The sequence below is a fragment of the Trachurus japonicus genome, chromosome 4 (assembly GCF_045865225.1).
Source record: "Trachurus japonicus isolate A0001 chromosome 4, Traja_1.0".
In the NCBI taxonomy this organism is placed as follows: Eukaryota; Metazoa; Chordata; class Actinopteri; order Carangiformes; family Carangidae; genus Trachurus; species Trachurus japonicus.
The window spans coordinates 35,017,175-35,033,170 of NC_140910.1; the positions used below are offsets into that span (position 1 = coordinate 35,017,175).

At 41.2% G+C, this 15,996-nt stretch overlaps 1 protein-coding gene across 1 annotated transcript in view; it reads right to left on the reverse strand.

Moving 5' to 3' along the window:
• Window positions 1-1,103: 1,103 nt before the first annotated feature.
• Window positions 1,104-15,996, reverse strand: part of orc1 (origin recognition complex, subunit 1) — a 54,693-nt gene continuing 39,800 nt past the window's right edge. Inside the window, exons 14-18 of the mRNA XM_085775255.1 lie at window positions 14,086-14,235; window positions 12,105-12,224; window positions 9,448-9,623; window positions 8,918-9,005; window positions 1,104-1,352 (exon numbers count right to left, since the gene is read on the reverse strand). Coding sequence (XP_085631381.1) covers window positions 1,158-1,352; window positions 8,918-9,005; window positions 9,448-9,623; window positions 12,105-12,224; window positions 14,086-14,235 — 729 coding nt within the window. The 3' untranslated portion in view covers window positions 1,104-1,157. The remainder of the gene's footprint in view (window positions 1,353-8,917; window positions 9,006-9,447; window positions 9,624-12,104; window positions 12,225-14,085; window positions 14,236-15,996) is intronic.

The window sequence follows — 15,996 nt, forward strand, 5'->3', positions numbered from 1 at the left end:
CATTTTGGACTCAAAGTCGATCTAACCCTAACCCTAAAAAAAGGCAAAAGGAGTAGCATCATATTGAAGATGGAGTTTTTATTGAATAATTCAAGTACTGAAACGTAAAAATAAGAAGCGCTAGACAACATTAAAAATGATACAAAAGAGCAAAACCTCACATTTTAAATAAAGTTTAAAGCGGGGACGTCACAAACTCTCCCATCTAAAAAAAAAAAAAAAAAAAAAACTCGAGGCAAAAAGCCAGATTCACACACATCCACATCTCTGCTTCTGGTAATTCAGTGTCATAATATTATTGTGATTCCTCACCACAGCAGTGATTTAAAGTTAAAAAAACACAAAAACAATCATTTCACACTGCAAAAACTCAAATATCTTACCAAGAATATTTGTCTTATTTCTAGTCAAAACAAATCTCATTCTACTTAAAATAAGACTCATCACATTAAAAAGCAGCTTGTTTTTAGACACTTTTTACTTCTTTCAAGCAGATTTTCACTTGAAATAAGTAGAAAAATCTGATAGTGGAGCAAGTTTTTCTTCCTTATTACAAGCACAAAAAAAACTTGCTTTCACTGGCAGATTTTTCTACTTATTTCAAGTGAAAATTGTGGAATTGATCTAAAAACAAGTTTTTTTAGGTGATGAGTCGTATTTTAAGTGGAAAGAGATTAGTTTTGACTAGAAATGAGACTCCTCACCTAAAACTTTACTTGTTTTTAGATCATTTTCACTTGTTTCAAACTAATTTTTACTTGAAATAAGTAGAAAAATCTGCCAGTGAAAGGAAGTTTTTTGTGCTTGTAATAAGGAAGAAAAACTTGATCCACTATCAGATTATTTCAAGTGAAAATCTGCTTGAAAGAAGTAAAAAGTGTCTATAAAAACAAGCTGCTTTTTATTGCGATGAGTCTTATTTTAAGTAGAATGAGATTTGTTTTGAGTAGAAATGACATTTTGACTAAAAATAAGACAAATATTCTTGGTAAGATATTTGGTGTAGAGGCCCGGCCTTCCGTCGGCCTTCAGTCGGCCTTCAGTCGGGCCTTCAGTCGGGCCTTCCTTCGGGCCTTCAGTCGGCCTTCAGTCGGGCCTTCCTTCAGGCCTTCAGTCGGGCCTTCAGTCGGGCCTTCAGTCGGGCCTTCAGTCGGCCTTCAGTCGGCCTTGAGCGCATACAGCACGTCGTCCTGGCTGACGTTGAGGCGGACGCGCTGCAGAACCCCGAGGCGACTGGGCTCCAGCAGCAGCAGCCGGACCGAGCCGAGGCGCTGGCACACGGCCAGACCCTCGGACACGCTGACGGGCTGCAGGCCTTCCACCCGGCACAGGGCCTGGTGCTGCACAAACACCTGGGGAGGGAGGAACAGCAGCTGAAATAAACATGTCATGTTCATTTTACATATTTAAAGGGATAGTTCACCCAAAATTGAAAATCCTCTTTTATTGGCAGTTCCAGAACCAGAGTGAAAACCAACGGGGGAATACTGCAGACTGGGATGCACATTTTTTTGGAGGGGCACTACCCATGCGTTTATCCCTGTTGATCATTCCATGAATGCTCGATCCTTACAAGCTGTGCCTCGTTGTAAATGTGACTCATCGGGCTTTCCAACAATATACAATACGCCAGCTGCTTTTGTGGTGGCCCATTATCCAGATTTGTTTGAAACATATTCACCAACACATCTACCAAATTTCATGCTTTTATCACAGAATGAACGATTACTGTGATATATCGAGCTAAGCCGCACTATTAAAGGGATAGCTCACCCAAAATTTAAATTTCCCTCATTATCTACTCCCCCTCATGTGGACTAAGGGCTGGGAGAAGTTTCAGAGTCCTCCGTGGCTTCTCTGAGTTACAGGGGGTCTCGGCGTAGCAGTGCATGTCCATATGACGGTTCAAGCTTGTTTGTAGCGGAAGCTTCTCTTCCTGGTCCGTTGGACCGTTGGACCAGGAAGAGAAGCTTCCGCTACAAACACAGTTTTCTTACCGTAGTGCCTTTTTTGAATGAGAAAAACTTTGATTTTGGATTACTCCTGTAATAAGATACCTTTGGAAGACAAGGAATAAATACATTCTTTCTAATCTTTTTACACCAGAGTCCTATGGACATTTTTTCCATGCAGTAAAGGTGCACGAGTCAAGTTAACCTGGGCTAAAAGCTTCAACTCCCACAACAACCACTCTCCTATATTTTGGTCATGTACCAATATATGGACATGTTGGGATGGGGTTCGGGGAGAGAGAGCCACGGGGGAAATGTTGGGATATAAATCTAGGACTGACACCAGAGAGTGTAATGGGTAAGGAAGGCGTTTAAGATTCCATCGGGGAAAGCTGTCGGAACAAGTTGGCTGAAAATGGAGACGTTGATGGAGGACGAGGTTCAGAACAGAGTGTACTAATATCACCTGGGGCACGGGATAGGGACATAATGACATCCTGCTGAGAGCTGGATATGAGGACCATTATTATAACAAAGAGAAAGTTGAGATTAACGTATTAAAAGAAATTATTTTTCAACAAAGTAAAGATAAGATGGGCATTAGATACTTGGGGTAAACCAAAACTGCGTACTTAATGTGAAATAAAACAGGTATTTATTTGGCCCAGAAAACTATGTTTTGTATAATTTGTCTAAAAAGAAAAGATCCCTGTGTGCTTCATATTGAGAGCTGGTATTCTTGGTCTTCATATGGAGACAGGCTGATATGTCGGCACAGCAGAAGACGATAGAGTTTGTAATTTATGTGACGTCCAAGAGGTGGAGAATGAAATGCATTTTGTGTTCTACTGTCCTTTTTATGACTCTATAAGACTAAAACTGTTTAGTAAAGTAGATCCAAATAACGAATTTGTGTGGTTGGACGATGCTGAGAAGATAAAACTTCTTTTTCATTTGAATATTTTTTTTCTTTATTTCTTGAAAAGGCTTGGGCAACGAGACGAAGAGCGATGTATAGTTGAGTACTGAAAGTAATCTGAAATAGTTTATTTATGTCACACTGGCAGGTAACACCAACAGGAAGGACTGTCTAGTCTTTGTTTTTTGTATTTGTTATTGTGTCTTGTAATCTCGTATGGGATGGGCCACAGTGGTGGCATGACACCAAAATAAAACATTCATTCATTCATCACCATAGTCAATGGTTCTCCTGCTGCTGCTGGTGATTAATGGGAGGTTTGATTTGTTTGGCTGCAGGAAGCAAAGTGATGCATAGGCCCTGTCCCAATTATCCCCCTTAAATCTTCCACTTGGTTTTGAGTGCCCTCAACCGTAAACGTAGCGAACGTGATAACATACGTCACATGTTTACAATTATACCGGTGGAGCGTGCTACTAGTTTCATTCAGGAGAACTGCCAGTGGTTCCAGCTGTTGTGTTGCCTGTTGCGTTGGCTGTGTTTGTTTATCTCAGTCTAAACAATTTTTGTAATTAGTCATGGTTATCATAGATTAGCCGGGCTAACGGTTAGCTACCTGTTTAACTTTAATAACTCAGTGACTCAATAAACGCTCCATGAAAAAATATTTTCTCCAGCGGATATCTGAGTTCCAACATGACTGAGCTAACTGGAGTAGTTTCATGTGGTGTCCCACAACGGGAGGGTTTTAACAGCTGACGTCCTGCTGTTAGCTTAGCTACCGCCGTTAGCTTAGCTACCGTTAGCTTAGCTACCGCTGTTAGCTTAGCTACCGCCGTTAGCTTTGCTGCTGCCGTTAGCTTAGCTACCGTTAGCTGTCCCTGTCAGCTGCAGCCACTGATGCGACACCGTGATTCCCCCAATAAATACCACACATAGCGACACAAAACACACTAGGGCTGCCACAAACGATTATTTTGATAGTCGACTAGTCACCGACTATTTTTTTCGATTAGTCGACTAATCGGATCATACGTAAATTGAATGTAAAACATACAGATTATCGCACCAGCATGCAGCTGCTCTTATATACCATCATTAGCTTTCAGCTTGAAGTGTTTAAGGTATATGCTAACTAAAAATAAAGACAATTAAGATGATGGTTCATTAAACTTTTAATGAAATATGCAGCTTTAACTGTAGCATTAAGTGCAAACAGCTGAGTAAAATAAGGATAAGGCACTGGCCTAAACAACACCAAAATAAATACTTAAAGGTTTTTTAGGTTTTTCTTTCCTTCATTTGTCTCTGGCATTAAACATAGCTACATTTAAATAAAATGAGGTGGACACCTGAAACTAAGGAATTATTGACAATAATAAAGTTTTGGTAGGCTTATCATTCAAATATAACTTGCTCAGTGTAAATAATAGTCGTTCTGTTAAAAAAAATCGAATAGTTTATAAGACAATCGTCTTGTCTGAAAAAATGTAAATGTTCCCTTTTTACTGTCACAGAGGGAGAAACATAGAAAGACTCCACCAGAAAGTTCTGTGTGAAACTGTCAAATGAAAACAAGTGAAACTGAGGTGCAGCTCAAACTCTGCAAGGTGTGGACTGTGATGAGAAGCTACCGGAAAATATTGACGTAGTTTTACGCCGGGAGAGAAGACTTCCTCGTTACAGTAAGACGAGCGCTCATTACGTGACGAGGACGCTGTGACCAGACGCGGTAACGTTCCAATATAAGTCCGCGGTTTTATTTTTAAATGACGAACGGCTGTTTTTCAGTCCGTGACCTAAAACGATGGAGCGGCGGTACCGCTCCTAGTAGCGCTTCTCATTTAAAACGACAGACGAGAGAGAGAGAGGAGAGAGAGAGAGAGAGAGAGAGAGAGAGGGTGAGGAGCGGCGGTGGCGGCGGCGGCGGGGGGGGGGGGGGCGGGGGGTTACACCGGTGCCGCTTGATGAGGGACAAGACAGGTAGAGAGAGAAAAGAGAGAGAACACCTATGTGTAGGAGTGAGTGAGTGCACGTGTGTGTGTGGTGGGCGGCTGCGGCGGCGGGTGCGTGTGTGGAAGGTGCGGCAGCAGTTTTGAGAGAAAAACAAAATAAAAATAAAAAACAACAACGACGCATTGACTATTAAATTAGTTGTCGACGATTTTAATAGTCGACGTAGTCGTGACTAGTCGACTAATCGTGGCAGCCCTAAAACACACACAGAAATAGTAATGTTTCTTCAGGCATTTCAGATTTGTCTAAACGGCGATCGAGCGTGACAACGGGTAATTTCATCTTCCACCCGTTTTAAGCATCGGGCCTCACTACATTTTGAGGGCTGATTTTAAGGGCAAAATCGCACTTCCCCTTGCTCCCTAGAGTAATGGGACACCCTACCCCTACACGTGAACGCGCAAAATATAGGATTAGGGCAAATATTTAGGGCTAGGGGGAGAAGTGGGACAGGCCCATAATCTTATCCTCCAATCAAAGTGGTTGAGAAAGAAAAACTAAACAAGAGGAACAACGTCGTCATCCCGTATGTGGCTGAGGTGTCAGAGAAACTAACACCATCATTATTCACTAACAACGATACTGCCAAAAAACAAGAAAAATAGTGCAGAGAGAAAAAAATGGATAGTCCTCGCAATAACAACAACTTGGGATGAAGATTCAATATAGTTAATGTAGTTTTGTATGTTTTTTGTTTTGGGGATTGTTGCTGTTTCTTTTTTATGGTGGCTGTAGAGTGAATTATTCAATCTTTTATTTATTGAGTTATGATATGAATTTATGATGCGTGTAAAAATATGTAGTATGCACTTACTGATTATATGTTTTGATTATTTTATGCTGTTAATATGCTGTTGTTCTCCCTTATGTTTTATGGTGTTGATGGGTTTTTATGTTACTGCCACCTGATTATTGTGTCTTTCTTTTGTCTTTTCTTAGAATGGAAAAAAAAGAGAAAAAAAAAAGAAATTAATGAGAAAGAAAGAAAGAAAGACAGAAAGAAAGACAGAAAGAAAGAAAGAAAGAAAGAAAGAAAGAAAGAAAGAAAGAAAGAAAGAAAGAAAGAAAGAAAGAAAAAAAACACTCAGGTAGGAAGGGGAAAAAGAAAGGAAGAAAAGTGAGAGAGAGAAAGAAGGAAAGGAAGGAAGGGGAGAAAGAAAGGAAGAAAAGTGAGAGAAAAGAAAGAAAGAAAGAAAGGAAGGAAGAAAAGTGAGAGAAAAGAAAGGAAGGAAGAAAAGTGAGAGAAAAGAAAGGAAGGAAGGAAGAAAAGTGAGAGAAAAGAAAGGAAGGAAGGAAGAAAAGTGAGAGAAAGAAAGGAAAGAAAGAAAAGTGAGAGAAAAGAAAGGAAGGAAGGAAGAAAAGTGAGAGAAAGAAAGGAAAGAAAGAAAAGTGAGAGAAAAGAAAGGAAGGAAGGAAGAAAAGTGAGAGAAAAGAAAGGAAGGAAGAAAAGTGAGAGAAAGAAAGGAAAGAAAGAAAAGTGAGAGAAAAGAAAGGAAGGAAGGAAGAAAAGTGAGAGAAAAAATGGGAAGGAAAGAAAGAAAAGTGAGAGAAAAGAAAGAAAGCGAAAGAAAGGAAGGAGGGAAGAAAAGTGAGAGAAAAGAAAGAAAGAAAAGTGAGAGAAAAGAAAGAAAGAAAGAAAAATGAGACAAAAGAAAGAAAGAAAGAAAGAAAGAAAGAAAGAAAGAAAGAAAGAAAGAAAAGTGAGAGAAAAGAAAGAAAGGAAGGAGGCCGGTGTGTGTCTCAGCCCAAGGACAGAACACCACACACCCACAAAGCAACCTGCTGTAGCAGTCCAGTGCAACGAGGAATGCAAAGACCTCGACATCGGAGAAACAAAACAACCACTGCACAACTTCCTTCGTCCATCTTTACTCTACGGCGCTCCTTTGAGAGCGGTTCTGGTTTTTTTTGCCACACAGTTTAGTTGCTTCCCAAATATTTTCATAGAAAAAGGAGTTTAGTGTCTCTGCCTTCGCCCAGAGGTTCTCAACTTTTTGCATTAAAGGGACAACGAGGAGTTTCTCCATATTAACATATCCAAAAGTCTCACGTTAATGTGGATGAGTCTACGTTACCACTTGTTAATGGTCCATTTTAGATAAATCTATGGTTTTGTCTCTATGGTTATTTTGTTATTATTAGTGGTGGTGGAAATGCTGGGCGAGCCGACCAGCGTTTCTTTACTTTCGGTTTCGTGGCGAGTCATGAGAATAACGCCGCCGAATCTCCGTTTATGGTGGGAACTACGACGGTATGTGATCGTCTTCCAACCCCCCCCAACTCCCCTCGTGTGTATGTTCGCATTATCCTCATCTCTTTCTGCTATTATATTACAGTCTGACTAATTCAATAATTTTCTCCCCCCTTTGTCATCCTTCAGCTCCCCCCTTCTCTCCTCCGTCTGCCCTTCAAATCTTCTGGGTCTGGCTGAGTCTCTGTTGTCTTCCTCATTACTGACTGCTCAGCCATTTGTATGATGCATGCTGCGTCAGCGAGTATGTGGAATTTCTGTGAATTTCTGAGTGCATATAACATGCGAGACTGACGCAGAATGTCCTCGTCATCAGTCAGTGTGTCTGTGATCACATGACCAAGATATTTCACCTGACTACAGGTTTTTAAAACTTGACCTGACAGCTTAAAGTCAGGGAAAATCATATGTTTATCCTCATTTGTCCTCATTTGACAGGCAGTCGCTCTAAGATACACTTCTTTATGGAGGCACTTTTTTACATTCTGGGACAGCTAAGATTGAGCTGTTAATTTTCCAGGGCTACTCGGCAGAATGTAAAAAAGTGCCTCCATAAAGAAGTGTATCTTAGAGCGACTGCCTGTCAAATGAGGACAAATGAGTCTCGCATGTTATATGTGCAAGCAAATGTGCTAAGACGGAAATTTGGCTGTTGCTCTGATGATGTGAAGCTGACTCTGTTTAAAGCTTATTGCACACCGCTGTACACTGCACATCTGTGGTCAAATTACAAAAAAAACGAGTTTTCGGAGACTACAAGTGGCATATAATGACTCTTTGAGAATCTTGTTAAAACAGCCCAGATGGACCAGCGCCACTGAAATGTTTGTGAATGCTCGAGTCAACACTCTCCAGTCTGTCTTAAGAAATATCATGTATAAGTTCATTTGTCGTCTGGACAACTCAGAAAATCAGATTGTGATGGAACTGACAAATGCTGCATTTAGTGCCACACGTTACACGTCACTGTTCTGGAAACACTGGTATAAGTGTCTTTTAATAAGGGGCTGCTAGGCTACCCCGTATGTTGTGGTTGTCTGTTGTTGTGTTGTTGTATTTTTAACTGGACCCAGAGTCTGTAATAAAATTATCTATTTATCTATCTATCATTCCACACCACAGTTGTTGTTGTTGTTTTTTTTCAGCAATGGATACAGAAGATGTGCGTGTGTAGTTGCAGTGCAGTGCAGTGCAGTGTGGTGATGGTAATAGTGCAAAGATAAGGAAAGAAATTAAAGAATCACGACGGTGACAGAGGTCGCAGGGACGACAGCTCTGACTTTAATTCTTGATGAATGAAAACATGAGTCTGTCTTGTACCGGTCAAAGAATTTCACGGTGCGGAGGCTCATAAATGTAGTGTGGAAACACTTCGCTATTACAAAACTCCTGGTTGTCCCTTTAACCCATAAATGAAGCATTCTGGTGAACTCTGAGAAGAACGTGAAGGGAACATTTGTTTCAGATAAAAAGCACATTGAGCAGCTACTGACTGAAGGCAACAAGGCCAGAACGGCTGGAGTGAATGAAACTTAAACTTGAACTCAGAACTGGTCTAGCGGAGCAAAAACAAGTCTCATATTTTAAATCTGGGGGTCTGGACCAGCCATTCAAGGGCCCAGGGTTGCCAGATAATGCGGAAAATATCCCCCACAATCTTACTTTTTTTCCTTCACCGTGGTATTTAAGACCTGATTCTGTACCAATGCATTATCTATTATCTATCTATCAGCTGAAGTGTGTGTGACGCTGTGACTCGAAGCATCTGGGGAGTTTTACCTGTTGGAACGTGGCCTCCTCCAATCCCAGCCGGCGAAACTCAGCGATGACGGCGCGGAGGAAGAGCTGCTCCTGCACCGACGCACACCTAGAGAAAAAAAAACGACAAAAACACACACACACACACACACACAACGGTCACTTACTGTTGCTAAAGGTGCAACCTGAGTGGCAATGGTTTCTGCAGGTTTCACCAGCTCAAATTTAAGACTTTTTAAGACTTTTTAAGACCTTTTATGGATTAAATTTAAGACTTTTATCATGACAAATAAAAACGTACAAAAGAATTGCAAAGTAAATTGGCTGCTATATATAAGTTGGGCTCGTCTGTAAATACATTCAATAAAACACAATGAAGCGTCGCGGGAGCATTTTATTAAGCATTTGAGGTTAGAAAATGAAGACCTTTCTAAAATTATTTAAGACTTAAACACAATACTTCAACGAATTGAAGACTTTTTAAGGCCTAAACTTTAGATTTTAGACTTTTTAAGACCCAGCGGTAAAAACGTGTTGAGTGAGGCTCGTACTTGATGGCGGTGACGTAGGCGGAGGAAAACATCTCGTTCAGCGCCTCCATCACGTGACTCATCCCCACCAACCCAGCGGGGCCGGTGGCGGCAGCAGCAGCAGAGAGCTCACAGATCTCCGTGGAGCGGCGGCAGATGTCCAGACAGCGGCGAGCGTCGCCCGACAGAGCGGCCACCTGCAGCACGGAGGAGAGGAGAGGAGAGACGCTCTGATTGGTGGAGAGGAAACCAACACCGAGGCTCTGATTGGTCCACATCAACCACATCGACCAACACCGAGGCTTCTAGAGGCTTCTAGCTCGGTTCATTAACAACAGCTGCATTAAACACGTCAGTTTCATTTCACATGTTTAATATGATCTACTACTCTACTTCTACTGGGTCAAGGAAGGAAGGAAGGAAGGAAGGATAAAGGGATAGAAGGAAGGACAAAGGGATGGAAGGAAGGAAGGAAGGAAGGATAAAGGGAAAGAAGGAAGGAAGGCAGGAAGGACGAAGGAAGGAAGGATAAAGGGATAGAAGGAAGGAAGGACAAAGGGATGGAAGGAAAGAAGGAATGAAGGATAAAGGGAAAGAAGGAAGGAAGGATAAAGGGAAAGAAGGAAGGATAAAGGGATGGAAGGAAGGAAGGATAAAGGGATAGAAGGAAGGACAAAGGGATGGAAGGAAGGAAGGAAGGATAAAGGGAAAGAAGGAAGGAAGGCAGGAAGGACGAAGGAAGGAAGGATAAAGGGATAGAAGGAAGGAAGGATAAAGGGATAGAAGGAACGACAAAGGGATGGAAGGAAGGAAGGAAGGAAGGATAAAGGGAAAGAAGGAAGGAAGGATAAAGGGATAGAAGGAAGGATAAAGGGGTAGAAGGAAGGAAGGATAAAGGGATAGAAGGAAGGACAAAGGGATGGAAGGAAGGAAGGAAGGAAGGATAAAGGGAAAGAAGGAAGGAAGGATAAAGGGATAGAAGGAAGGAAGGCAGGAAGGACGAAGGAAGGAAGGATAAAGGGAAAGAAGGAAGGAAGGCAGGAAGGACGAAGGAAGGAAGGATAAAGGGATAGAAGGAAGGACAAAGGGATGGAAGGAAGGAAGGAAGGAAGGAAGGATAAAGGGAAAGAAGGAAGGAAGGATAAAGGGAAAGAAGGAAGGAAGGCAGGAAGGATGAAGGAAGGAAGGAAGGATAAAGGGAAAGAAGGAAGGAAGGATAAAGGGAAAGAAGGAAGGAAGGCAGGAAGGACGAAGGAAGGAAGGAAGGGAAAGAAGGACAAAGGGAAGGAAGGAAGGAAGGACAAAGGGAAAGAAGGAAGGAAGGCAGGAAGGACGAAGGAAGGAAGGATAAAGGGATAGAAGGAAGGAAGGATAAAGGGATAGAAGGAACGACAAAGGGATGGAAGGAAGGAAGGAAGGAAGGATAAAGGGAAAGAAGGAAGGAAGGATAAAGGGATAGAAGGAAGGATAAAGGGGTAGAAGGAAGGAAGGATAAAGGGATAGAAGGAAGGACAAAGGGATGGAAGGAAGGAAGGAAGGAAGGATAAAGGGAAAGAAGGAAGGAAGGATAAAGGGATAGAAGGAAGGAAGGCAGGAAGGACGAAGGAAGGAAGGATAAAGGGAAAGAAGGAAGGAAGGCAGGAAGGACGAAGGAAGGAAGGATAAAGGGATAGAAGGAAGGACAAAGGGATGGAAGGAAGGAAGGAAGGAAGGAAGGATAAAGGGAAAGAAGGAAGGAAGGATAAAGGGAAAGAAGGAAGGAAGGCAGGAAGGATGAAGGAAGGAAGGAAGGATAAAGGGAAAGAAGGAAGGAAGGATAAAGGGAAAGAAGGAAGGAAGGCAGGAAGGATGAAGGAAGGAAGGAAGGATAAAGGGAAAGAAGGAAGGAAGGATAAAGGGAAAGAAGGAAGGAAGGCAGGAAGGACGAAGGAAGGAAGGAAGGGAAAGAAGGACAAAGGGAAGGAAGGAAGGAAGGACAAAGGGAAAGAAGGAAGGAAGGACATAGGAAAAGAAAGAAGGAAGGAAGGAAGGACGATTGGGAAAGAAGGAAGGAAGGAAGGACGAAGGTAAGGAAGGAAGGACAAAGGGAAAGAAAGAAGGAATGAAGGAAGGACAAAGGGAACAATGGGAGGAAAGAAGGAAGGGAAAAAGGAAGGAAAGATAGATAAAAAGAAGGAAGGAGGAAGGAAGGAAAAAGTTTATGACTTTTTTTAAAAAAAAGCCTCAAATATTCTTTGACATGACACTTGCAAATTAGATTGTTTTTTCTTCCCCTCACAAATTAGTGAGAAATTAAAAAAAAAAAAAAATGAACTGAATTCAATCATTTGACAGTAAAATAAAGTGTTTTGTTTTATTTATTAATCTGCATGTCCGTATGTTGAACTAAATACGGCCAAAATGTCGTTGACAATCAGCTCATTTATGTGTTTTCTTGTTTTTTTGAGGGAATATTCAAACATCATCTTTATGGAAAGCCGTTTTAGTCATAATGAAATAAATTAATAAATGCATAAACAAATAAATATATATAGCCATGAAATGAGTCCCGAATTAAATAAATAGGATGATAAATAGATATAAATGAAATATAAATACATCTATTTTTATATTAAAAACAACATTTTTATTTATTCCCAGATACTTTTATTTCCTAATGTCACATTTACTGTTTTTACCTTCCGGGACACGAGCTGCAGAGCGTCCTCCTCGAAGGCCTTGACCTTGTTGAGACGCGACGTGATGATCTGCTGCAGCTGCTTGAAGCTGTACGGCTGGAACGACATCCTGGTCAGACCCTGAGGACAACACACACACACACACACACACACACACACACACACACAACAACAACGTCCGTCAGGTTGGTGATTAGCATCGTCCTGTGATACTAGGTGTGAGCGCCCCAAGACCGCTCTCAAATGGAAACTATAGACCGAATCTCCTTGTTGTTTACATTCTACTTCCGGGTAGAAAACCAGCTGTAATGTGAATGAGATCAGTAGTAACGAACCAGAGTTTAGCTATATATCATATTTTTCACGCCCTGTCACCGTTTAGACAAATCTGAAATGATTGAAGAAACATTACTATTTCTGTGTGTGTGTTTTGTGTTGCTATGTGTTGTATTTATTCAGTTTGGGGGAATCACAGTGTCTAGAAAGCATCAGTGGCTCAGCTGACAGGGACAGCTAACGGTAGCTAAGCTAACGGTAGCTAAGCTAACGGTAGCTAAGCTAACAGCGGTAGCTAGGCTAACAGCAGGACGTCAGCTGTTAAAACCCTCCCGTTGTGGGACACCACATGAAACTACTCCAGTTAGCTCAGTCATGTTGGAACTCAGATATCCGCTGGAGAAAATATTTTTTCATGGAGCGTTTATTGAGTCACTGAGTTATTAAAGTTAAACAGGTAGCTAACCGTTAGCCCGGCTAATCTCTGATAACCATGACTAATTACAAAAATGTGCACACGTAAATAGTAATGTTTGTCCAATCATTGGTTTTATAAACTTTACAAACATCAGATTAGTCTAAACGGTGATATAGTGACGTGAAAAAGTAGATAAATATAGTGAAACTCTCGTCCGTCACTATTGTTCTCATGCTGGTTTTCTACCAGGAAGTAGTTGTAAACAACAAGGAGATTCGTCCTATAGATGTGGGAATTGCGCACAATGCAACAACACCGTTAAATCTGTCTGCTTCTGTCATCCTCTCACTGGAAAAAAGTTTCCTATCAAGACCATCATCACTTCCTGAATGAACCTTGAATACATTGAATAAACCTTGAATATATTGAATGAACCTTGAATATATTGAATGAACCTTGAATATATTGAATGAACCTTGAATATATTGAATGAACTCTGAATATATTGAATGAACCTTGAATATATTGAATGAACCTTGAATATATTGAATGAACTCTGAATATATTGAATGAACCTTGATATTGAATGAACTGTGAATATATTGAATGAACCTTGAATATATTGAATGAACCTTGAATATATTGAATGAACCTTGAATATATTGAATGAACTCTGAATATATTGGATGAACCTTGAATGTATTGAATGAACCTTGAATGAATAATTGATGCTAACTGTCACATCATACCTGAGCAGATACGAGTCTGCTGCCTGACACACAAACAGCCCACGTTGAAACCTTCGCTTTAGCAATTTCACAAATAAAATAAAAGTTTAAATTCAATAGTGGTGTAGTAGTTTATGTAGCCCCATAACGCCTCGATGCCGTCAGTCAAGTTTCATTCATAAACGCTGAAGCAGCAGCCGACACTCATATTCAGAGTTTCGTTCCATATATTCAAAGGTTCACTCAACACGGTGTTTCCCCTAGAAATGTTTTTAGGGTTTTGGGTGAAGCCTAATTTAGAAGGCTCTCTGTCTGACTCATTAGGCTGTTTCTCTTTGTCGTTAGCACTTCTTGTCTCTGTTTCCATCTGATATGCACAGATACACCTGTCACATCACCATTATTACATAGCTTTTTCCTTTAAATGATTAATGTAATTGCACACTGTCCCTTATTAAACTAATAAACTAAACTAAGAGCATGTGTTGGTTTGTTTTAATTGAATAAGCATCATGTCCATGTGCTGGTATCTGTAGTGGACAGCTGTGACGGTACTGACCAGTCTGCTGGCCACCCTGTTGATCATGATCCTCTCTGGAAGGTCCATGGTGTTGGCGATGGTCAGCACCACCAGGCGGGCGTGGCGCCGCGTCGGCCAGTCGAACAGGTTGTACATCACGTTCTGCTTCCTGGTCCACAGCAGGTCCAGCTGCAGGGGGGGGGGGACAAACACACACAACTAACCTTTTAAAAACTTAGCCCATAATGCTGCTGCTGCTGCAAAAAAAACCAACAAATCTATAGAATTACTCTAAGAGCTTTTGTAATAGGAACTTGGGCATTAGGGCCTGAAATAGGGCTGTTCGATTTTGCCCAAAAGTAAAATCTCGATTTTCTTCTCTCAAAAATCGATTTCCGATTACGATTTTTTTTGTTAAATGACAAACTATTTTGTGTGCTGGTTGTGTCTTTTTAAATGGACCTAGAGTCTAATTTAAAAAAAAATCTATCTATCTATCTATCTATCTATCTATCTATCTATCTATCTATCTATCTATCTATCTATCTATCTATCTATCTATCTATCTATTTTTTTTATTCAAAACTTTGTTTCACAATACAAAACAGTTTTTCAAAATAATATGCAATATATAAAGCACATCTGTCTGTCTGTCTGTCTGTCTAAAAACGTGACGTCAACTGACTGCCTTCCACTGATTGGCCAGAGCGTTGTCACCGGAAGAGTCGCAAGCGCGACGTCCGACCATAGGTCCGTCACGAGAATCAATACCGCTCATTTTACAGTAAAAACACACCGACAAACTGTTGTTATTCTGTCACCTGAGTTAAATGTCTGCTGTGTGGAAAACCACGCGGTCCGTAGTCGAGACGACACGGCTGTAGCCGCTGTTGTATGACGACCCCGCCCCCGCTGAAGAACTCAGCTGTAACTTAGAAAATCCTTGTCATATCACAGTACCGCTGTGATATGACGGGCAAGCCGAGCCGAACCGAGCAGACCTGTAACTGTGTAGTGGAAAAGGGCTGTTGGTCTTTTCGGCAATGAAATCCACGCTGGTCATAGCAGAATGCCGACATGCTTGTTTCCAGTGTGTGGGGAGAGCAGTGGGAGAGCGTGATGGGAGGAAGGAGGCAGCAGTCATTATGGATATTCAGCGCAGCGCAGATTCATGAACGGGGGCAATACCGTAATTACCCTAGTTAGAGTAAAAAATACATTTTTAGGATTTCACGTTTTTAACATCGTCCTAGGCAAATATTCGCGATTACGATTTGAAATCGATTAATCGAACAGCCCTAGCCTGAAATTCGCTGCGGGACTGCGAGTATCGTGCATAATTTAACCGATTCCCGCAAATCTAACACTCATAATGCAGGAAATTCTCGCGCACATTTCAAACCAGCCAAATACTGGTACACACCACAGGAGCACTGCGTCAGGCGGTCAGACTTATAAATGCAACACACACATCTTTGTTTACGTAGTATAGGGAGCCTACTGAATAATGTTAGATGTTTTTTTTCTTCTTGCCGATGTTATAAAACATCTGGCTTGACAGGGAAAACCCTGTTAACACTGAGTTTGCTAACTGAGTATTATACCTCAGCATGTGATAAATAAAACTTTGAACTGCTGTGTAGTTGCAGCATCATTTATATCTGAAGCTTAACATATAATATAGGGTTAGAGAAGAGGGAGCCACTAAAACAAAGACTGTAGATGCAGCTCCAGAAGCCCTGTAACATATTTTGTATCATGATGACTCAGCTTTTATAGATTAGTGTACATCTTTGTCAAATGCACTTGACTTGGTCTTTTTAACTGTGGGGACTGTGTCTGTGTCTATGTGGGTCAGTTTATGTGTCAGGTTTTCTCTTGTACTTTAGTTTGTGTCTGTGTCTTCTGTGTTTTCCATGTTGGGAGACGCAGATGGAAATCAGCTGTCCC